The following is a 17,104-nucleotide window of genomic DNA, read 5'->3' as shown; positions in this document are numbered from 1 at the left end:
GCACCCTTTGTATATATGTTAAATGTGGAATAAGACTACATATACTATATACAGAATCTGTGTGTGCCCATGTGCATCCTCGTGTATTTATATCTAATGAAGTACTTCATTTATTAAATATTTATTGAGCCCCCACTGTGTGCCAGATCTGTGGAACTGCATAAATACGTCTGGGTGTGTGCATACAGCTGCCATGTGTTTGGATGAGACATTCATTCACTTATTTCACATATATTTAATAAGCACTCCTTTATCTACTGGGGACACGGAATCAGTGCCCTTGTGGAGCTCACAGTCATCTTAATGTTTCTTCTTAGTTTAAAAAGAGCAGGTAAATGGAGTGCTTTCCAGATCTTTCTTAAGTAACCTGACCCATGGGAAACAAATTGCTTGTTTCCAAGTAACCCTTGATTTAAAAAATAATATATTGTATGTCTGAGTCCGAAATTAAGGGAGGCAGGACCGGAATATACTTGGGGGAGTGCTTGTTTATTTTGCTTGTCTGAAGTGAGATAAAGAGTATCTCCAAGTGGGCTGGTTTCCAACCGGGACCGTGTACACAAAGCGCCTCATTCTAGGAGGGAGAGTGAGTAAATTAAAGAGAAGTCTTTTGCCGGTATTTATTGCCTCCTACAAGTGTGGTGTAAAACTTTTCACACGTGCAGAAGCAGGCAACCACAACCACGTGCGGAAGCCGCCGTTTTTGCAAATAAAAATGCTTCCCAGAAGCATGACAAATGCAAGACTAACAGGTGTAGCACAGATCCAAGGCGCACATGTGGTTCTCATCAGCTGCCTCTGTTTTAAATCTAGGCCTTCCTGTAACAACGAAAAAAGTTATTTCTTCCGAGGCTGCGGCTAATAATCCACTCAGCCTGCCTTTCTACCCCTTCGCATAACCGTATATTTAACAGAGCTTCCAGAGAGAGCGGAGACAGCAATGAAAGAAGGCAGTGAGGGGGCGGGGGGGGGGAAGCCCTTAGACTTGACATTTAACAATTCTGGGTTTGACCTATAACTCTGGGTGACCTTGGGCCTCAGTTTCCTCCTTTATAAAGGAGGTTCAGAGAATGAGGGCTTCAATTTTCCAGCATCTCCACGCAAAGCAGGGTAGAAAGGTCTTTTAAACCAGTGATTCTCAACAGGGGTCGGTTCTGCCAACCAGGGGACCTCTGGCAATGACAGGAGACATTTTTGGTTGTCCCCAGCGGGGAAAGGGTGCTACTGGCATCTAGTGGGTAGAAACCAGGGATGCTACTGAACATCCTGCAATGCACAGGACAGGCCCTACAACAGTGATCCGGCCCCAAATGTTACTGGTGCCCAGGTTGAGAAACCCTGGAGTGGACACAGGTTTGCAACGTTGGTGTCAGCTCATGGTTTGGGGCTTTCCCAGCTTAGGGTAGCGGCTCCTCCGTGAGGCACTTTGCAGTCTCATGCTTTTGGGATCCTGGCCCTCGGCGCTGCAGACCCCCGGCTCGCATCCACGCCCTCTGGAGGGGCGGGGGCGGCAGCGTTCCTCGGCTCCTCAGTTGACCCGCGCACGGAATTACAACGTGGACGTCTGCCTCCTGGCCCCCAGGAACGCAGAGAGGCTGAGAAGGACCCCCGGGCTCAGAAAACTTGGCAGCTCCTCCCACCCGCGACTCCCGTCTCCTCCGTCAGAATGGGGAAAGATTTTCTGCCCTAGGAGGGGTCCTTCCGCTGTCCTCTCCGCCCCCCTGCCCTCAGGCGGCCACCCAGAGCGCCCGGGTTCAAGGACTCGGCGCGTATCGACCGTTTCCGTCGGAAACCTCGGCCCCCGCCCAGCTTGGGTGGGGGCGGGGCCTCCAGGCGGTGGCCGTTGCCCTGCCCAACCGCCTCCCAACGGCCCCTTTGGCCGGGCGGGGACAATGCGCTTGCGCGCGCATGCGTAGAGGGGAGGGGCGGGGCCCGCGTGTGGCCCCGCCCAAGTTTGGCGTCTTGGCCCGCCCCATCTCCCAACCTCCTCAGTGTGGTGCCGACGCTGCGTGCGGCGCGGGTTACCCAGAGTGCTCTGCGCGGGGGCTGCTCACTGGAGTTTGGTTCTCGAGGCGGCGGCAGCAGCGGCGACGGCTCCGGCGGCTCCTCCTCCTCCTCTGGTGGCGGCGGCGCCCCGGGCCTGAGCCCCGGCCCCGGCTCCCCTCTCCGCCACCCCGCGCGCCCCCACTTCCCCCGGTGCCGCGGGGAACATGAGGCTCCGCTCCCGGAGGCCGGCGAGTGAGTGACCCCCGTCCGCCGCCTCAGCCCGCCCGCCCGCTGGCCCGGCCGCTCCCCCCCCGCCTCGCCCAGGCAATGACAGCGGCTCCGCCGTCTCCGCAGCAGATCAGGGACCGGCTGCTGCAGGCCATCGACCCCCAGAGCAACGTAAGTGTTCACCGCACGGGCTGGGGTGGAGGCCGCGTGGGCCCGGGACCCTCCCCCTCCATAGTGCCCCTCGCCCGCAGGGCTCCGGGGGACCCACCGGCCACCCACCTGCCCCCGAAGGCCGCTGCCATCCCGGCCTCTCGCCCCCCGGGCCCGGGCCGGGGGCTGGTCGGGCAGCCCGGCGGCGCTCGGTACGTGAGGCCGAGGCTTTCGTGCGGCCTGGGCGGAGGGAGCAGATGGGAGCTGAGATCAGAGGTTTTTCTCCTCTCCCGCTCCAGCTCTACGACCCTTGCTGCTCCTGACGGAGCTCGCCCGCTTCGCCCTTCCCCGGGGACCCGGGACCCCCGGGAAGCCCTCCCGGCGGGGGGGAGGGGAGGGGGAAAGGCTGTGGAGCAACTGGTGTCCGGGATATGACTCGGGTAGCCGGTGCCGGCGGTGTCTCGGTCTTCTGGGTGATCAGGGAAGTCCTCTTTCTCTTTCCTCCCGTCTGGAAGCACCTTCCTGGCTTCGGAGGGACCCCCCCCTGGCCTGCTTTGCACCTAGCCGGGTGCCCAGGGCACTCGGAAAGTCCCTTTTGGTTCTGAGAGTGGACATGCCTTTGCCGGGTCTCTCTTGGGGTCCCTGCCGACGGAAGATGATCCTGTGGAGAGTGGGATTCTTTCTGTTACCTTTCTGGGCCTAAGTACTCATTGCGTCTCAGACCAAGCCAGAGCCCCGCTTTTTGGTAGTGAATTAAAGATGATTGTTTGCTCTCCCATTCCACCCAGAGCCCTCCGTCGGCTGTCTGCGCCCTACCTGGGGTCCTAGCCTGTTGGTTCGTGACGTAGGCCATCAGGGTTAACCCCGGGGTGTCGCTTTCTCAGGTGCTCTTCCACGGAGGCTACTGTTTGTGGAGGGATCTCCCCTGCCCCCCTTCGTGTGTGTAGGGAACGACTCATCGCGTTCTCTTATTTTTTATGAGTGGTTTACGGCCATAGGGGTCATTTCCCCCTGTGGCAGGAGCAGTTCAGCAATGGGAAGATGTAGTAGCATCCAAGTATGAAGTGAGCCCCTGCATTTCCTGGGAGACCAAGAAGTGGCCATTGAAACCACTTTTTAATGTGCTGGGGATGGAAGAAATAAACCATCTTGGGCTTGGCTAGGTGAGTTAGGTTTCTGTCACTATGAGGGCTTTTGCTTTTCCTTTACATGAGTTTGGCTGATTACTTTTAGCAGTAGGCTTTAGCCTAGCATTTTGGGAATAATTCATGTTGGATTGTACAATTCTGGCAGAAATAGAGTTATTTTTGTAAGACTCTGATTTCTGTATCATAAGTAATTCTGTCATTCCTGGTCTTCAGACCCCATTAAGATAGACTTGGTGGTAATTGTCTTTAAGAAATATTGTATACATTTTTGTTACGACTTTGGGGGTGGAGTAGGCACAAGCTATATAAAAACCTTGCAGAATTTTTGCAGAAACGGGTGCTGCAGCAATTCCCAAGACTGAAATATTAGAGGATAAAACAAGTGACTTGAAAAATGTAGCCCTGGTGACTTTTGCATCATTCACAGTGTAATTTCTTGAATTCCATGTGCTTGTTTGCCTTCCGGAGAGTCTGAAAGGTTGCTGAGATATTAGCACTGATCCTTAACGCCACCTAGGAAAGCTTTGGGATCAGGAGGCGCTTTAACGGGCAGTCACCATGTTGTAGATTAGGTGGGGCAGTGACCTCAGGGGTTCCAGTGTTGTGTAAGGCTCTAATCTAAAGGGTTCCTAGGAGTACAGGAGGAAGAGAGGCCAAACCCACAGTTGTGTTACGTGTCATGGAATGCACATTTCACGTGGCTTATTTGGGTGGACTCGTGATAGGTGTATGTAGAGTCCTACTAATACAAGTGTGGTGGATGAAATTGGGAAATTGTCTCTGAATATGAGTGGGGAGAAAGTGCCACCTTTAAATCCTGCCGTTGTCAGTGACATCCCTGAGTATTGTTATAAGCCGTTTGACAGGAGTGTGGCTTGGAGCAAACCCCATGTAGAAACTCAGAGCCGTGGAGGGATAGGTTGCTGGCAGAGATGGTGTGACCTTATTTCTGCAGTTTCTCTTGATTGACCTGGGCTCAGGTGAGAGCTAGGTGGCTCCAACCAGGCGGTGCCAGCACACAGCTGTTCTTCTCTTCTGCCTTGCCCAAGTAGGAACTCCACTTCTGTATAGTTAGTTGACACATATTTAAGATGCACCTGGAAAATAAAAATGGGGACAGTGTTGAAGAGCCAACACTAAAATTAAACCTCTTTTGAGAGAAGTGACAGAGAATTGTGTCATGTAATGCTTACCTTTATGGGCATGCAAGTATGCTAACAAACTTATCTTTTGCTTGAAAACTCAATGTCAGGCAGCTGACCTAATATCCACAAGTATCTGAAAACTTAGGGAAGTTAACAAAGTAACACTTTCTGACCATCTCCCTGACAAAGGAGTTCTTAAGAGGAAAGTTGTTTCTTTGCTCTATATTCTAGCCTCTGGAGTATTTGAATATCTATAGCATCAGGCTCTGAGTTAATAATTTTTCTCAACTTAGTAATAAAGTAAATTCTGTATATTCCTTTTCAAAAAGCAACTAACGGTTTTTCAGAACAGTCGAAACCTTACTCTTCTTGTGTATGGCAGCCCAGGGTGTTGAAAATCTTTCTTAAGTGCACTCTGTGCCTTTGTTCCAGCTTAATCTTGTTTTGTTATGGATAAAGTTGAGGACTGTCTTACTCCTGCCCAGAAATCAGAGTCAGTCCACCCAAGCATAATCTCATCAGCAAATGATTAGGTTCCCGTTTGTATCGGACACTCATTGTTTCACCAGAGTTCGGGCTTTGTCTTCTCTGTCTAGAGCAGAAGCGTTAGGTGTACTTTCTAAGTTGCTGGTTAAACTGACTGAACCCTAGACTCCTTCTTGGGCTCTCCAGCAGGAAACCTCAGGAACTGCTTTTCTTCTTCACTGTTCTGCAGACTTCAGGTGCCAAGGGGAGGTGACCAAGGGGCCTCTGCAGAGAGACACAGGGGAAGGATAATTTTCCCACCTAGGAATTTGAAGGTTAAGATACCACTTAGCTTCACTGGCCTGCAGGTTCCTCATCTGCAAAGTGGGATTGGGAACTGGTGTATTTGCCCCATAAAGCTCCTTCCAGATCCAGGTTCAGATTCTGGAAGGCGCAGCAGAGGCTAACATGAATTGTTGTTCTAGAAGTTTTTTCTTTTATTGCAAGGTACATTGTGTGAATTTTCTGAATAACAAACACTAACACACTTCTACACAGAGATGTATCCTTTACCTGACTTTGTGCAGCAGAGTCTCCTGCTTTCTCCCAACAGCCTATAAAGGGAGGTGGGGTGAGTAGCCAGTCTCCCCTTTCTGCAGGTGCAGAAGCCGACATCATGACAGTACTGTTTAGTGAGTGTCTCCCTTGGCCAGGAGAGGACAAGATGCCTTTGTTTCCTACTGACTTAATGTGAGGTGACTGCCCTAAAGTTAGGGAGGAACTTAGCCAAAGTCATTAAGCGATAGTGCTTCCAACTTTAAACGCCACCGTACTGCGATCAAACATGGAGAGGCAGCTTCAGAAGAGGCAAAGAAGGCAGTGTTCTTGAGCTGGTAAGAAAAGATGTGGGAGCCTCTTCTCTCCCACACAAGTTTATATGAGATTACAACTTGGGTTCGATTTACCTGTGATAGATCTTACAGGTTGATGACATTAGACAGCCTGTCCCGGAAACATCTTAAGGTTTCTGTCAGGGACACAGAATCCTGGGCCAGACCACACTGGTGTGGCAACTGCCAGCTGATGTGGAACTTTTCATGAGTCTTGTGTTCCAGCTTCCTTTTCTGCTTCAAGATTACAGTACTTTTGATGTTAATTTAAAATGCCATTGATCCTGCAGGGTAGAGGAATCTTATAAGTTCTAAAATGGAAGACTATTAGTTCTGATTCTCATTAGTATATTAGAAGATATGAAATCTAAGCATGTGGACTCTTCCTGATCACACTGGTTGCCCACATTCAGTAACCTTCCTGTCTTTGTTCCTTTACGTCGTGGCCAGGACGTGTGAGGACAGCAGTGTGGCATTTTATGACTTTGGGAAGTAGGCAGGTGACAGTGTTGGTTGTGAAGCAGGTGTAAGACCTTGTTGTGATTCACTCTCTCCCTCAGAAGAAGGTGGACTTTACATTCGGTCTTCACGGAGGACCTCAGAGGCGGCTCTCATCAGGGTATGTTGTGCTGGCTGGAGGTCACAGAGGCCTAGGAGGACAGTCCAAGATCAGCTTATGGGAAGGGGTTTTTGTCCTGATACAGATATAAGCAGACACCATGGTCACCCGGGCTCATGATGCAGCTTCGTGTGACAGGACATGCCCTCAGGGGTGCCAAGCGTGGAGTTAGGTGAAGGAGGAGAGCTGTATTTACTTTGCCTCAGTTTTGGTGTCCATGTGAGTGTCTTCTCAGATGGAGTTCTGGTTCATCCAGAACTGATTTAACCCAGCCCAACCTCTCGGTGACTGCCTCAGGGGGTCTCCTGCCCACCCCCCCACTGTAAACCGCCTTCTGGAAGCTGGGGGCTCTGTCTCTCAGTAGAAGTTGTGCTTTTTCTTTTTATTCCTGGTGGTGGCTCTGGCCTGAGTCCACCTGGTCCCTGTGGGGCCCACTAGCTGGTTGTCAGATTGGGTGACTGAGTTTGTGGCTCAGTGGCCGGCAGCGTAGGCAGCGCATTTTCAGTCCAGCCTTGTGAGTGCCCATGCTCAGAGCGCCTTCTCAAACTGCTCCTTTTCACTCTCCAGGCACATGAGTAGCGCTGAGCAAGTATTGACACAGGGATTCCATGAACTGGAGAGCATTTCCTGAATAAGGAGGGCCTACCAATATTCCGCATGCTGTGTTTAAAAGTACTCTCTGAATGAATTCCAGGTCTTGGGAGGCAGTACACTTACATTTCAATCACCAACTGATGCACACTGTTTATGGAGAAATATGGTAAAACTGGAAAAGGTGGCTCAGCAGTTGAATAAACATTTCTAGCAAGCATTTATGGTGCTGGATATGGAGGGTGCAGACCTGGGGGTGCCCAGCTGCAACCCTCCAGGGACCTGGAGCAGGCATAGAGTGTGCACACGGATGGTCTGGGGTGCGGCAGCCTTACAGGGCTACAGCTCTTAGATCCAAGTGGGACAGTCCATGTGTCTTATTCGAAGATAGTTCAGAATTCTTAAGAGCGTGAAATGGCTTTCTAGAATCATCATTTTTTTCCATCATTTGAGTTTTCAGAAGGAAAAGGAAGTCAATTCTTGGTTCGTCTCTGACCTGGGGGGAATGGAGAGTTTGGAGGAGTTGGTAGCAAATCCTTGAACAGTTTGCCCTCTCAGCAATGGGATGGGAAGGGGGCAGGTGTCAGGCTCTGTGAAGGGCCTGGGGCTCGTTTTCAGTACTGGGGTTAGGTAGACTCTGTGTGGCTTCCGGAGGCAAACCTAGGACTCGGAAGGCAGGAGTTCCTGGGAGGTAGGTGCTGTTGCACTCGGGGGAGCTCTTGATTATCATCAGAGCTGGCTCAAGAGTCCAGGGCCACCATGCCAGGTGGGTGTGCAGACAGGACTGGGCTCTCTATCTGGGCCCTCAGATTCTTGACCTGTGAGTTCCTGGAGGTTCTGTGATTGTATATGGAGGCTGCTAAAAAGAAGGGTCGTGTCAGGTGATGTGCCACTTCCAGGCAGGTGGGGTTAAAAGCCTTCCAGTGCTCCTGGGACTGCAACAGAGTTTCCTGGATTCATCCATTGGAGGCTATAAAATGAAGAGCTGCCGTTTACTGAGCACTTACTATATGCCAGGTATTGTGTAGAGTGCTTTGCATCCTTGGTGGTTCTCTGAACCACTCTTGCAAGTGGATGCTCCATCTTCATTTTAGGGGAGAGCAGAGGTTATGTGATCTGTCCAGTATCACAGAGGTGGATATGGGAAAGCTCTGGGCCCAAACCCAGTGCTGCTTGGCTCAGAAGCCGGTGGGCTTAACAACAGTGTCCCACCTCCTACATAAGCAGTGCCCAGCATAAAAGTTGAACTCCAGTGCATCTTCCTAGGTTAACCTTAAATGTGAAGTGTTTTTAAACGTTAAGTTTTGCATTTCCATTTCCTTCCCATATCCTACCACCTTTCCCCCCTTAAAATCTTCTAGCCTAGTGGGTCCTAACCTTTTTGGGTGTCAGGGTCCATTTTTATGATCAGAAACATTCAGGAACTTCCACATAATGGCAGGTGTACTTTGAGTAGCTGTTTTTTTGTTTTTGTTTTTGGAGAAAACTCAAGGACAGAAGCTACTCCTAATCCAGTAATGTTTTGAAATGAAGTTATAGCTTGTTGTCAAATATGTGTGTGACATCAAAGATCAAAACCCTTTGTACTGCCTCTGGTTGGGGCCTCCTGTTGTCCCTACTGCTCTCCCTTTTCCAGAAACCTTTCCTGCTTTAATCAAAGACAGTCTCCTTCCGGCACTGTACATAACTTAAAAATCCTACATTCCTGCTGAGTATAGGTCTTGTTGAACACGTTTTCTACAGGATTGCAAGCTCCTTGCTGGCGGAACATGAGTTACTCCCCAGGTACCCAGAACTTCTTCAGCAAGTGGGTGCTCAGATGCTTGTTGATCTTCCTGTGAAAAGGGCTGGTCTTCAGAATTGGCTGTCAGCGCTTACTGAGCAGGTGTGAGGTGCCAGCACTTTTCACCTTTAATCTGTACAGCAACCCTGGGAGGCAGGAACCAGTGCAGAAACTGAGGCTCAGTGGACACACAGCTAGAAGGGATGACACTAGGGTTGGAACCTACCCCCCCAGTCCTTAGCCACCTGCTGCTGCCTCCCATGTCACTCAAGAGAGGGCAGTGGGTACAAGGCAGGCATTCCACTCTCCTGCCTGGATTTGGATCCTTATGCTGGATTCATCTGTACAACGTTTTTATGCTTGTCCCAGAGGAAAGTTGTACGTGAAATACTTTCTGCTTTCTCTTGAACTGGCTGAGGAAAAGGTGTCAAGTGTTTTTTCCTTTTTGTTTCTTGGCTGGCATTTTTCACCCCTGACAGAGAAGGTGGCTCTTGATCTTAGATTCCCTGGCTGTCTGTGATCCCTGGAGACACTGTTCAAATGCTACCTTGGGACCCTGTGTCCTTTTTTGGTCATGTGACAAATCAGACCCTTCCTGGACACCCCCCTCTCTCGAGTTTCATTCATCAAGGGCCAAAAAATGGGTGATGCTTTCTCCAGGCCACACCCTGTGGTGGGTGGGTCAGCCTCATGGCTGCTGTGGAGACTCTAGTCACTTGTCCACTGTGTGCACAAAGTGATTTTGTAGGTGACTGGCCTTGGCTCTGTGATGGGGGGTTCTGTGGTGCAGACGTCAACAGTCAGGTGAGTTACTGATGGAGAACTCAGCTGCACATGACCGTGGCTCACACCAAGAGACCATTGGTGGCCTGGCAGCCCTCCTCCAGGTGCCGGTGGCCCCGCTGTCCTGCTTGTACCTCAGCTCCTTCCCTTAACCACAGTCCGGTCAGATTTGGTTCCGCATGGCGCCTGGCCCCCCAAGCTGGCTGCAGCTCTGCTTGCACACACCTGGGGGCTGGTTCTCCTTGTCCCCTTGATGCCTTACTTGGATATTCCCGCCTCCCCTATTCCACCTTAGCTCTCTTGACCCCTCTTTCCATCAGGTCCCTGGCCTAGCTTGGGTTGGGTTGTGGGATGGTGGCCACATCCGCTTTCCCCTGGGTGATCCCCAAGATAGCTACCTGTGTCCTCCTTCTTGAAGCCAGTCCTCCTGAAAACCACTTCCAGTAAACACTTCCCAACTTTTTTTTACCCCCTTGGTGCACCTTGCATCTGTACCAGGCAAATAGTTGGCAGGCTAGCTTTTTAGAGATGCGAGGTTGGGGGGTGAGTGACCCTGATGTGTAGGTATATAAACTAGGAAGATTTTACCCTTTCTGCTCATTGTTTCACATTGTTTCCTTCAAGTGTTCAGTTAGATAGTTGCAGGCAGAGCACCTTTACTAATTCTTTTAACCCCTTTTCCCCAGAGGGAGGGTGGCACTGCGCTCATGACAGGAGCTTAAACGCAGAGGGGCTCATTGGCTTGTGTTACTTAAAGGCCCAGAAATGGGTCTCTTCTCAGGTGACGACCTGGCTTTACTCCCTCTCTCTGTTTTGCTTTTTGTTGTGTTGCCTTTGCATAGTGGGTGTCTTCTCCCCAGCCCCTGCAGCTTTGGGATTCACCCTCACTGACCATTATCCCGGGGCAGAAAGAGAAGTCACCTCTTTCCCAGAAGGCCCAGCAGAGATTTCCCGGTGCCTTCTCTGGACTTTGATTGAAATAGCAGGCTGTGTTAGTTGGTTCACCCCTGAATCTTGGCATGGTGTTAGTTCCACCCAGACTGACCCAGAGTAGAGGGGGTGCCCCCAAGAAACATTAGGTCCTGTTAATGGGAGAATGGGATGGGGAGTGGGCTGGCGGCAACCCCTGAGTGAGTGCTGGTTTAGTCACCTCTTTGATATGATAGCGCCTTCCAATAATTGGGCACCTTCAAATAGTTGGGTGTCATGCTAGGCCTGGGAGACTTGGGTCCAGATGACAGAATGGATGTAACTGAAATATGAGGTCTGGCGTAAGCAACGGATTGTTTGGATGGCGTCAGATCACAGCCAGGGTTCTAAGTACCCACTCCTTCTGGTTGAACTGCAGACTCTGATTTGCCTGTAGTCTCACTTGGGTACCTTCTCTTAGTGCAGGTGCTAGGTTGCAGCTTCTGACCCTATCCTGGGCTAAGGAGCCCTTTAGGAGTCCAGGAGAGCCTTACAATAGCACTGCTGATTCTCCTGTCCCCATAACCTCTCCTGATGCTGCAGTAACTGCCTAGATGAGCCTGGGTAGAAGGAGACAGTGCCTGTGACCCAGGCAGGAGCCAAGTTCTCCAGACTTCTGTTCTCTCGGGCTCAGAGGTATGGATGATTACTCGGAGGTCTGGTCCGAGCTGATTGTCTTGCCCATTTCCTCTTGTCTGTACCCGCCGTCCCGTCGTCGTCGTTGTCATCCTCCCCACCCCCACTGGCTTACCAGAAACTGGTACCTGCATTTCTTTCCCTTAGGTTAACTGAAATGCATTTCTTTCCCTTAGGTTAACTGAAATGCATTGGGTCAGGTGATCTTTTGTGTCCCTCCATTTTTCCCTTCCAATCTGGGGGGCTCTAGGCAAGCACCCGAAATTGGTGATGTCTGCTCCCCCTTTGCTGGATGCTGGCAGCCTGGCAGTGGCAGATGTGGGCCACATGTTACATTTTAGGCGTGTCTGGGGGCGAGGAGGTTTGTGAATGGTTATTTCACTTTCACTTCTATTTTAAAGGAGCTTCTTATTCTTAAGCATTTAAAGTTCTCCCTTTGAAGGTTGGTCAACAGGCCAAAGCTTCCACTGAGTGCAGGAGCCTCACTTCTCACCAAAGGGCAAAAGTATCACCCTCCCAGGTGTTGTGAGCTCATCCTGCATTCGCTTGTAACCTTTCTCCTCTCACCACTGAGTTAAAGTACTGTTTGGGATTGAAATTGGAGTGGGAGAACCGAGAGGGAAACTGTTCTTTTTTTTTTTGTCCTCAGCATTGTGTGTGTCTGTGTGTCTTGTGGACAGACTTCTTCCACATGGCAGGAAATGTAGCAGCTCTGGGATTTGAACCCTTGAAAGCTAGGACATGATCAAAAATGGATTCACTGACTTGCTTCCAGTTTGAAAACTCCTGGAGAATCACTCCAGCTTGGCTTGGAGGTAGGGTGAAGGGGGCTTTGTAAGAAAATGGCAGTGCCCTCAAGAAGTCAGGGAGGAGCTTGCAGAAGAAGCAGGGTCTGTTGTGCAGACAGAAGCAGTAGGTGTCCCTAGACTGCTGTAGCCCTCCCACGTGGCAGGACAAAAACAGTGAGGTCTGGGGCGGGTAGGTGGGGACTGTCTTAGGGTTTCTGGTGAACCTGCTTATCAGCCCCACTCAGAGTTAGGGGAGCAGGAATCTGCATGTTGCCCTGGGGATGATGCTCCTGTGTCAGTACAGTGGGCATGGTTTTCTGTACTGTTGGTGGTGGGCTCCCCCAAGTTGGGGAAATAGGAAGTGGCATCACCTGCTTTGTAAGATGAGCCAACAACCTTGGGCATGAGGATGCCCTTATGCTTGTCACTCCAGGCTGTCTCCCTGGGTCATCGTGCTGTCCTCATTGACCTGCCTCAGGGTCGGTGCTGAATGCATCTCCTTGGGAACGAAGCAAGCCTGAGGCCTAACACTGAGCGGTTCCCATTGTCCTCTGGCTCCCTGTACCTTACTGCAGTGGCCTTTCCGCTCTCTCCAAACCTCATGCCCACGGTGCCTCCTTCCCCTTGAGTATTTTGGCTTTGCTTTGGGGACCCCTGTCTGGCCTTTAAGACTTTCCCCAGGTATTCTCACCATGGCTTCCAGCAGTGCATGGGCCCTTGCAGTCCAGCTGCCTGCTGCCCTCGGCATGCTGTGCTTTTGGTTGGTGGTGCCACAGCCCACTGCTCAGCTGGCCACCTCCCTTGGTTGCCCCATTCCTACATGCAGAATCACTAGGGAGATGTAGCTGCTTCCCAGCCAGTCTCCTGTGTCCTGGTCTTGCCTCTTTGCCGGCCCCAGAGTGAGTGTCCAAAACCAGACTGGGATGTTTCACCCGCTCTGTTGGGGCCGTGTGGCTGACTGGGTAACAGGTGAGCTCTGTAGGTGACATAGTAAAGAAGACAGTCTTTCTCCAGGTGGAAAACTTGGGCTTTAGAGTTGAGCAGAACTGAGTTGGAATCTTGACTGCTGTTCACCATGTAGCTTTGGAAGAGGTTAGGTTTGTAGCCTTAATTTTCTCAGGAGGATGTACATACACTGCTTAGGAAAGCTGTTGAGAGTAGGATGTGGTCCCTGGCCTGAAGCATCTTGGATGTTGATGTGTGCATGGTAGCGAACAAACTTGGTGGTGGGCAGCTCATCCAGCTCCCATCCCCTACTTCCCCCTCCCTCCCTCTGGTCCATGCCCATGGGATGCTTAGTGATTGGGGTCTAGCCAATCATGGGGCTGCGTCTTCCTGGCCAGTGATTGGTTCAGGGATGGACCTGTGGCCATCTGAAAGTTTTAGTGCTCTGCTGGGGTAGTTGGAGGAGACTTGAACAGGGAAGGATGTGAGCAGGTTGCTGCTAGGGTCTGCTGCCTAGGGATAGCCTGCTCAGGAGTGCGACTGGCCCAGAGGGATGGGGAGGAATAAGTTGCCTGGGCCCAGCTGGCCCTAGGTGAATCAATGGCTTCTTTTCTTGATGAAGCCCATTTGAAGTGGCTTTTCTGTCACTTGCAACCAGGAGAGTCAGCTGAGCACATTATGCCCTAGCCTCTGGCTCAGGCATCCTCTCTCCTCCCCTGCTCCAGCCGCACTCAGCTGCTCATCAGCTCCTGACCCCCTGTTACACCTGGGTGGCCTGCCCTCCCTCTATTCTCCCTCCTTCCTTCCCTTCCTACCTGCCTCTCTGGGCTCCAGGTCCAGCATGCCTTTCCCAACAAGCCCAGTGCCAGCTGTCCCAGGAGCACTCTCTTCTGACTGTTCTGGCATCCTGGTCTGATCTTGCCCACCTTTAACTTGTCTGACCTGCCTGTGTCCTCCCCACCCCATTCTTGTGCTGATGCATAGTTCATTCTGTTAGGGCCAATGACCAGTTTATTGTGGATCCATCTCTGATTTCAAGCTGTGGGTAAGCGCAAGCAGTGCCTAATCTGGGAGGACCAAGCTGGGTTTGGGGTAAGAAAGAGTTCAAGTTTGGTGGGGACTGAGCAGGGCAGCTGCTTGGCTTACTAGTATTGGGGTTGGGATGGCTGGTTCCCTGGAGGATGCCCCCCTCCTGTGATGGCTGCTTGGCCCTCTCCAGACCTCAGCCCTTTGGGGTCCTCCTGTGGTGCATCAGTTCCCTTGGAGCCATAGTGGCATGGTCAGCACTCAGGCATTGAGCCTGTCCTGTGTGTGTCACTCAGTTTTAGGGAGTCGAGATTCTAGAGGCTGAAGACAGGACTCAGGAAGCGGGGGAGGTGGGCAGCTACAGGTTTTGCAGCACTTGCCTAGCCCCCCTCTCTGGTGTGACGAATCCCTCAGGCCCAGCGCCCCCAGGAGTGCACATGCCTCCTGCCTCCTTCGGGTCAGGCCTGGACTCCCCCTAAAAGAGTCCCCCAGGCCTGGACTCGCCCTAAAAGAAGGTTCTGAACCCTGAACCCCAGCTGTTCTGTGAGAGCAGCAGCTCCAGGTCCTACTTGGTTGCTTCTACCTGAGTGGCCTCGGGGTGAATCACTTAGTGTCTCCAGGCCTCAGTGTCTTTATCTGTGATATGTGGCTCTTGGTGCCATCACCTGGTGGTGTCATCCTAAGGGACTGAGCATGTTAGGTGCCTGGTGCAGTGTCTGTCTTGGTTTAGTCACCTAGGTGAGGGAGCTGATACTGTTTCTCTATTAAAGATGAGGAAAAGAGTGAGGGAGGTTGTCCTTACCTGAGGCCTTGCAGCTGGAAGGAGCAGAGAGTGGATTTTAATCCTATTAGTGGGTAATAGACCTGCAGGTGGAGTTCAGCATGGAGGGACTGGATCTCATTCAATCTAATGAGCAACCCTGCTTAACAAATCAAGTGTTCAGTGTCTTTTGGCATCATCTTTATAAGGGTTATCTCTTTCTAAGGACTTTATCTTTGGACCATAACAGAAGCAGGAGGACAGGAGCAACTCATCATATGCTCATTCTGTGCCAGGTATTATACCATTTAATAGGTGAGTAGCTGGCCACCGCACAGCTGACCTCAGAGCCTTTACTTTTCTTAGGAGGCAACACTGCGCCCAGTGCAGGGAGGAGAGGGGACTGCGAAAATCCCTGCCGAGCTCTTTCCTTCCTGGCTGAGCACTGCTGCTGATGGAGATGGTCTCTGTCTGCACTGTTCTGTATGGTAGCCACAGCCACATGTGGCTAGTGAGCACCTAATGCGTGGGTGGTACACCAAGGAATTCACTTTAAAATTTCTATTTAATTTTAATGCCTACCTGAATTGGACAGCGTGCTTCCAGGGCCTCATCGCTTGTGCTTTGGGTAAGAGCTGGGGCCTATGCTGTTTTTCCACATGGGGAGTTGGGTAGCATGGGGGTGCAGAGTACGGCCCCTGTCCCCTCCCAGCGACCCTCAAGTCTTGACCCCTCCCCTGTCACACAGCCTGGTTTCTCTGATATCTCTGGGCCCCCTGAGCCATGTCAGTTTCATTCACGAGGTCTTGTCTCATGGAGAAGAAAGGCTTCTTCTCATTTCTTAAGTACAGGTTGGTGAATGCGAAATCCTCTGAGCCTCCCCCGAAATGAAAAAGACAAATGGATGGCCAGAAAGAAAGGGAGGGAGGGAGAGAGGGAGGGAGGGAGGAAGGAAGGAAAGAAGGAAAGAAGGGAGGGAGGAAGAAAAGTATTTCATATGCAAGGGTTTTGGAGTTCAAATCTATATAGCTCTGTTTCTGAGATATTTGTCCTTGGACAAATCACATCAAATATTGCTGACAATCTGTCAGACTTGCTGTCCTCTATAAAGTGAAGACAAGCCCTACCCCACTGAAGGGTTAAATAATGCCTGAAGGGAAGTTGCTGGGCTCATCGTAGACACTGAACACATATTAAGTCCCCTCCCTGCTTTTCTTGGGGGTTGGGGGCGGAGGCAGTTACTCCCCAGGATGAGTTTGTAGATATTTAACTGTGGTTTTCACAGATGGTATTTTTTGCCAAAGATAGTCTTCCTTTTAGTGTGAGCAATTACCAGACAACATTGCATAATTTTGCACATTTCTGAAAGCTCCCTAGAGGGAAGCAGGAAGAAATTGGTTGTAGAACAAAATCCCACACTTGTAGAAGGAAAGGCGCACTTTGGAAGAGGTGCTTGGGTTGGAACTCGCAACCAGGTTTACAACCTGCCTGAACTTCTCCGAATCCCTCTGTATTGTGGTTGCAGACTGGGGAGGGGAGGGATCAAAATACAGATTTGTGTGTCCGCGCGAAATCGCCTTTAGGAAGCGGTGTTCTTTTGGTATGGAGAACTTACTCAGAACTAACAATCACAAGCTCCCAGAGACATCACCAGACAGAGAAATGTTGACGTGATTAATAATCAGAAAATATACCTCATATTCAAATATGTGGGGGAAAAATGTTGTTGGCAGGTAATCAAGACGGTGTTAAACTGTCCTGTTGCTATTTTATATCTCCTAGAGCATCTCCCACTCTACCCACCTCATCCCACAGCACCCTGCTCCAGGACCCAGGAGCAACTTCATACTTCACCCTTTTGGAAAATATTTACGTGGCAGGAGGCATAGCCATGGTCACGTCCTTTGATCAGGTCATTTTACTCTTGGAAATTTTTTACAGATACATGGTAATTTTTAATAACAATGTTAATGAATATATTTATGTAATAATAATTTTTAATATCATTAATTAAATGGCCTGGGAGAGGCTTAGGAAACATGGTGTACCCACAGAGTCAAATAGCGTAGAGCTGTGAAGAATGATCCTGCAGGCTCTGTAGAAAAATGGACAAGCCTTGCCATGATGAAGAAAAGGAGCATTTTTTGTCAGCCTTGCACAACTGGAAAAGGCACAAAAACTAGAACTTGGGG

General features: G+C 50.8%; 1 protein-coding gene across 2 annotated transcripts in view; it reads left to right on the top strand.

The window, feature by feature from the left end:
- The first annotated feature begins 2,067 nt into the window (after positions 1 to 2,067).
- Positions 2,068 to 17,104, top strand: part of MED26 (mediator complex subunit 26) — a 37,917-nt gene continuing 22,880 nt past the window's right edge. The window contains exon 1 of one of the 2 annotated variants that reach the window (XM_060092129.1): positions 2,068 to 2,385. In XM_060092129.1, coding sequence (XP_059948112.1) covers positions 2,314 to 2,385 — 72 coding nt within the window. In that variant the 5' untranslated portion in view covers positions 2,068 to 2,313. Of the gene's footprint in view, positions 2,386 to 15,138; positions 15,228 to 17,104 lie in introns of those variants that run through there. The other variant, XM_060092130.1, reaches the window with a different exon arrangement.

The sequence above is a fragment of the Mesoplodon densirostris genome, chromosome 3, assembly GCF_025265405.1.
Source record: "Mesoplodon densirostris isolate mMesDen1 chromosome 3, mMesDen1 primary haplotype, whole genome shotgun sequence".
In the NCBI taxonomy this organism is placed as follows: domain Eukaryota; kingdom Metazoa; phylum Chordata; class Mammalia; order Artiodactyla; family Ziphiidae; genus Mesoplodon; species Mesoplodon densirostris.
This window is presented reverse-complemented; position numbering and strand designations above follow the sequence as displayed.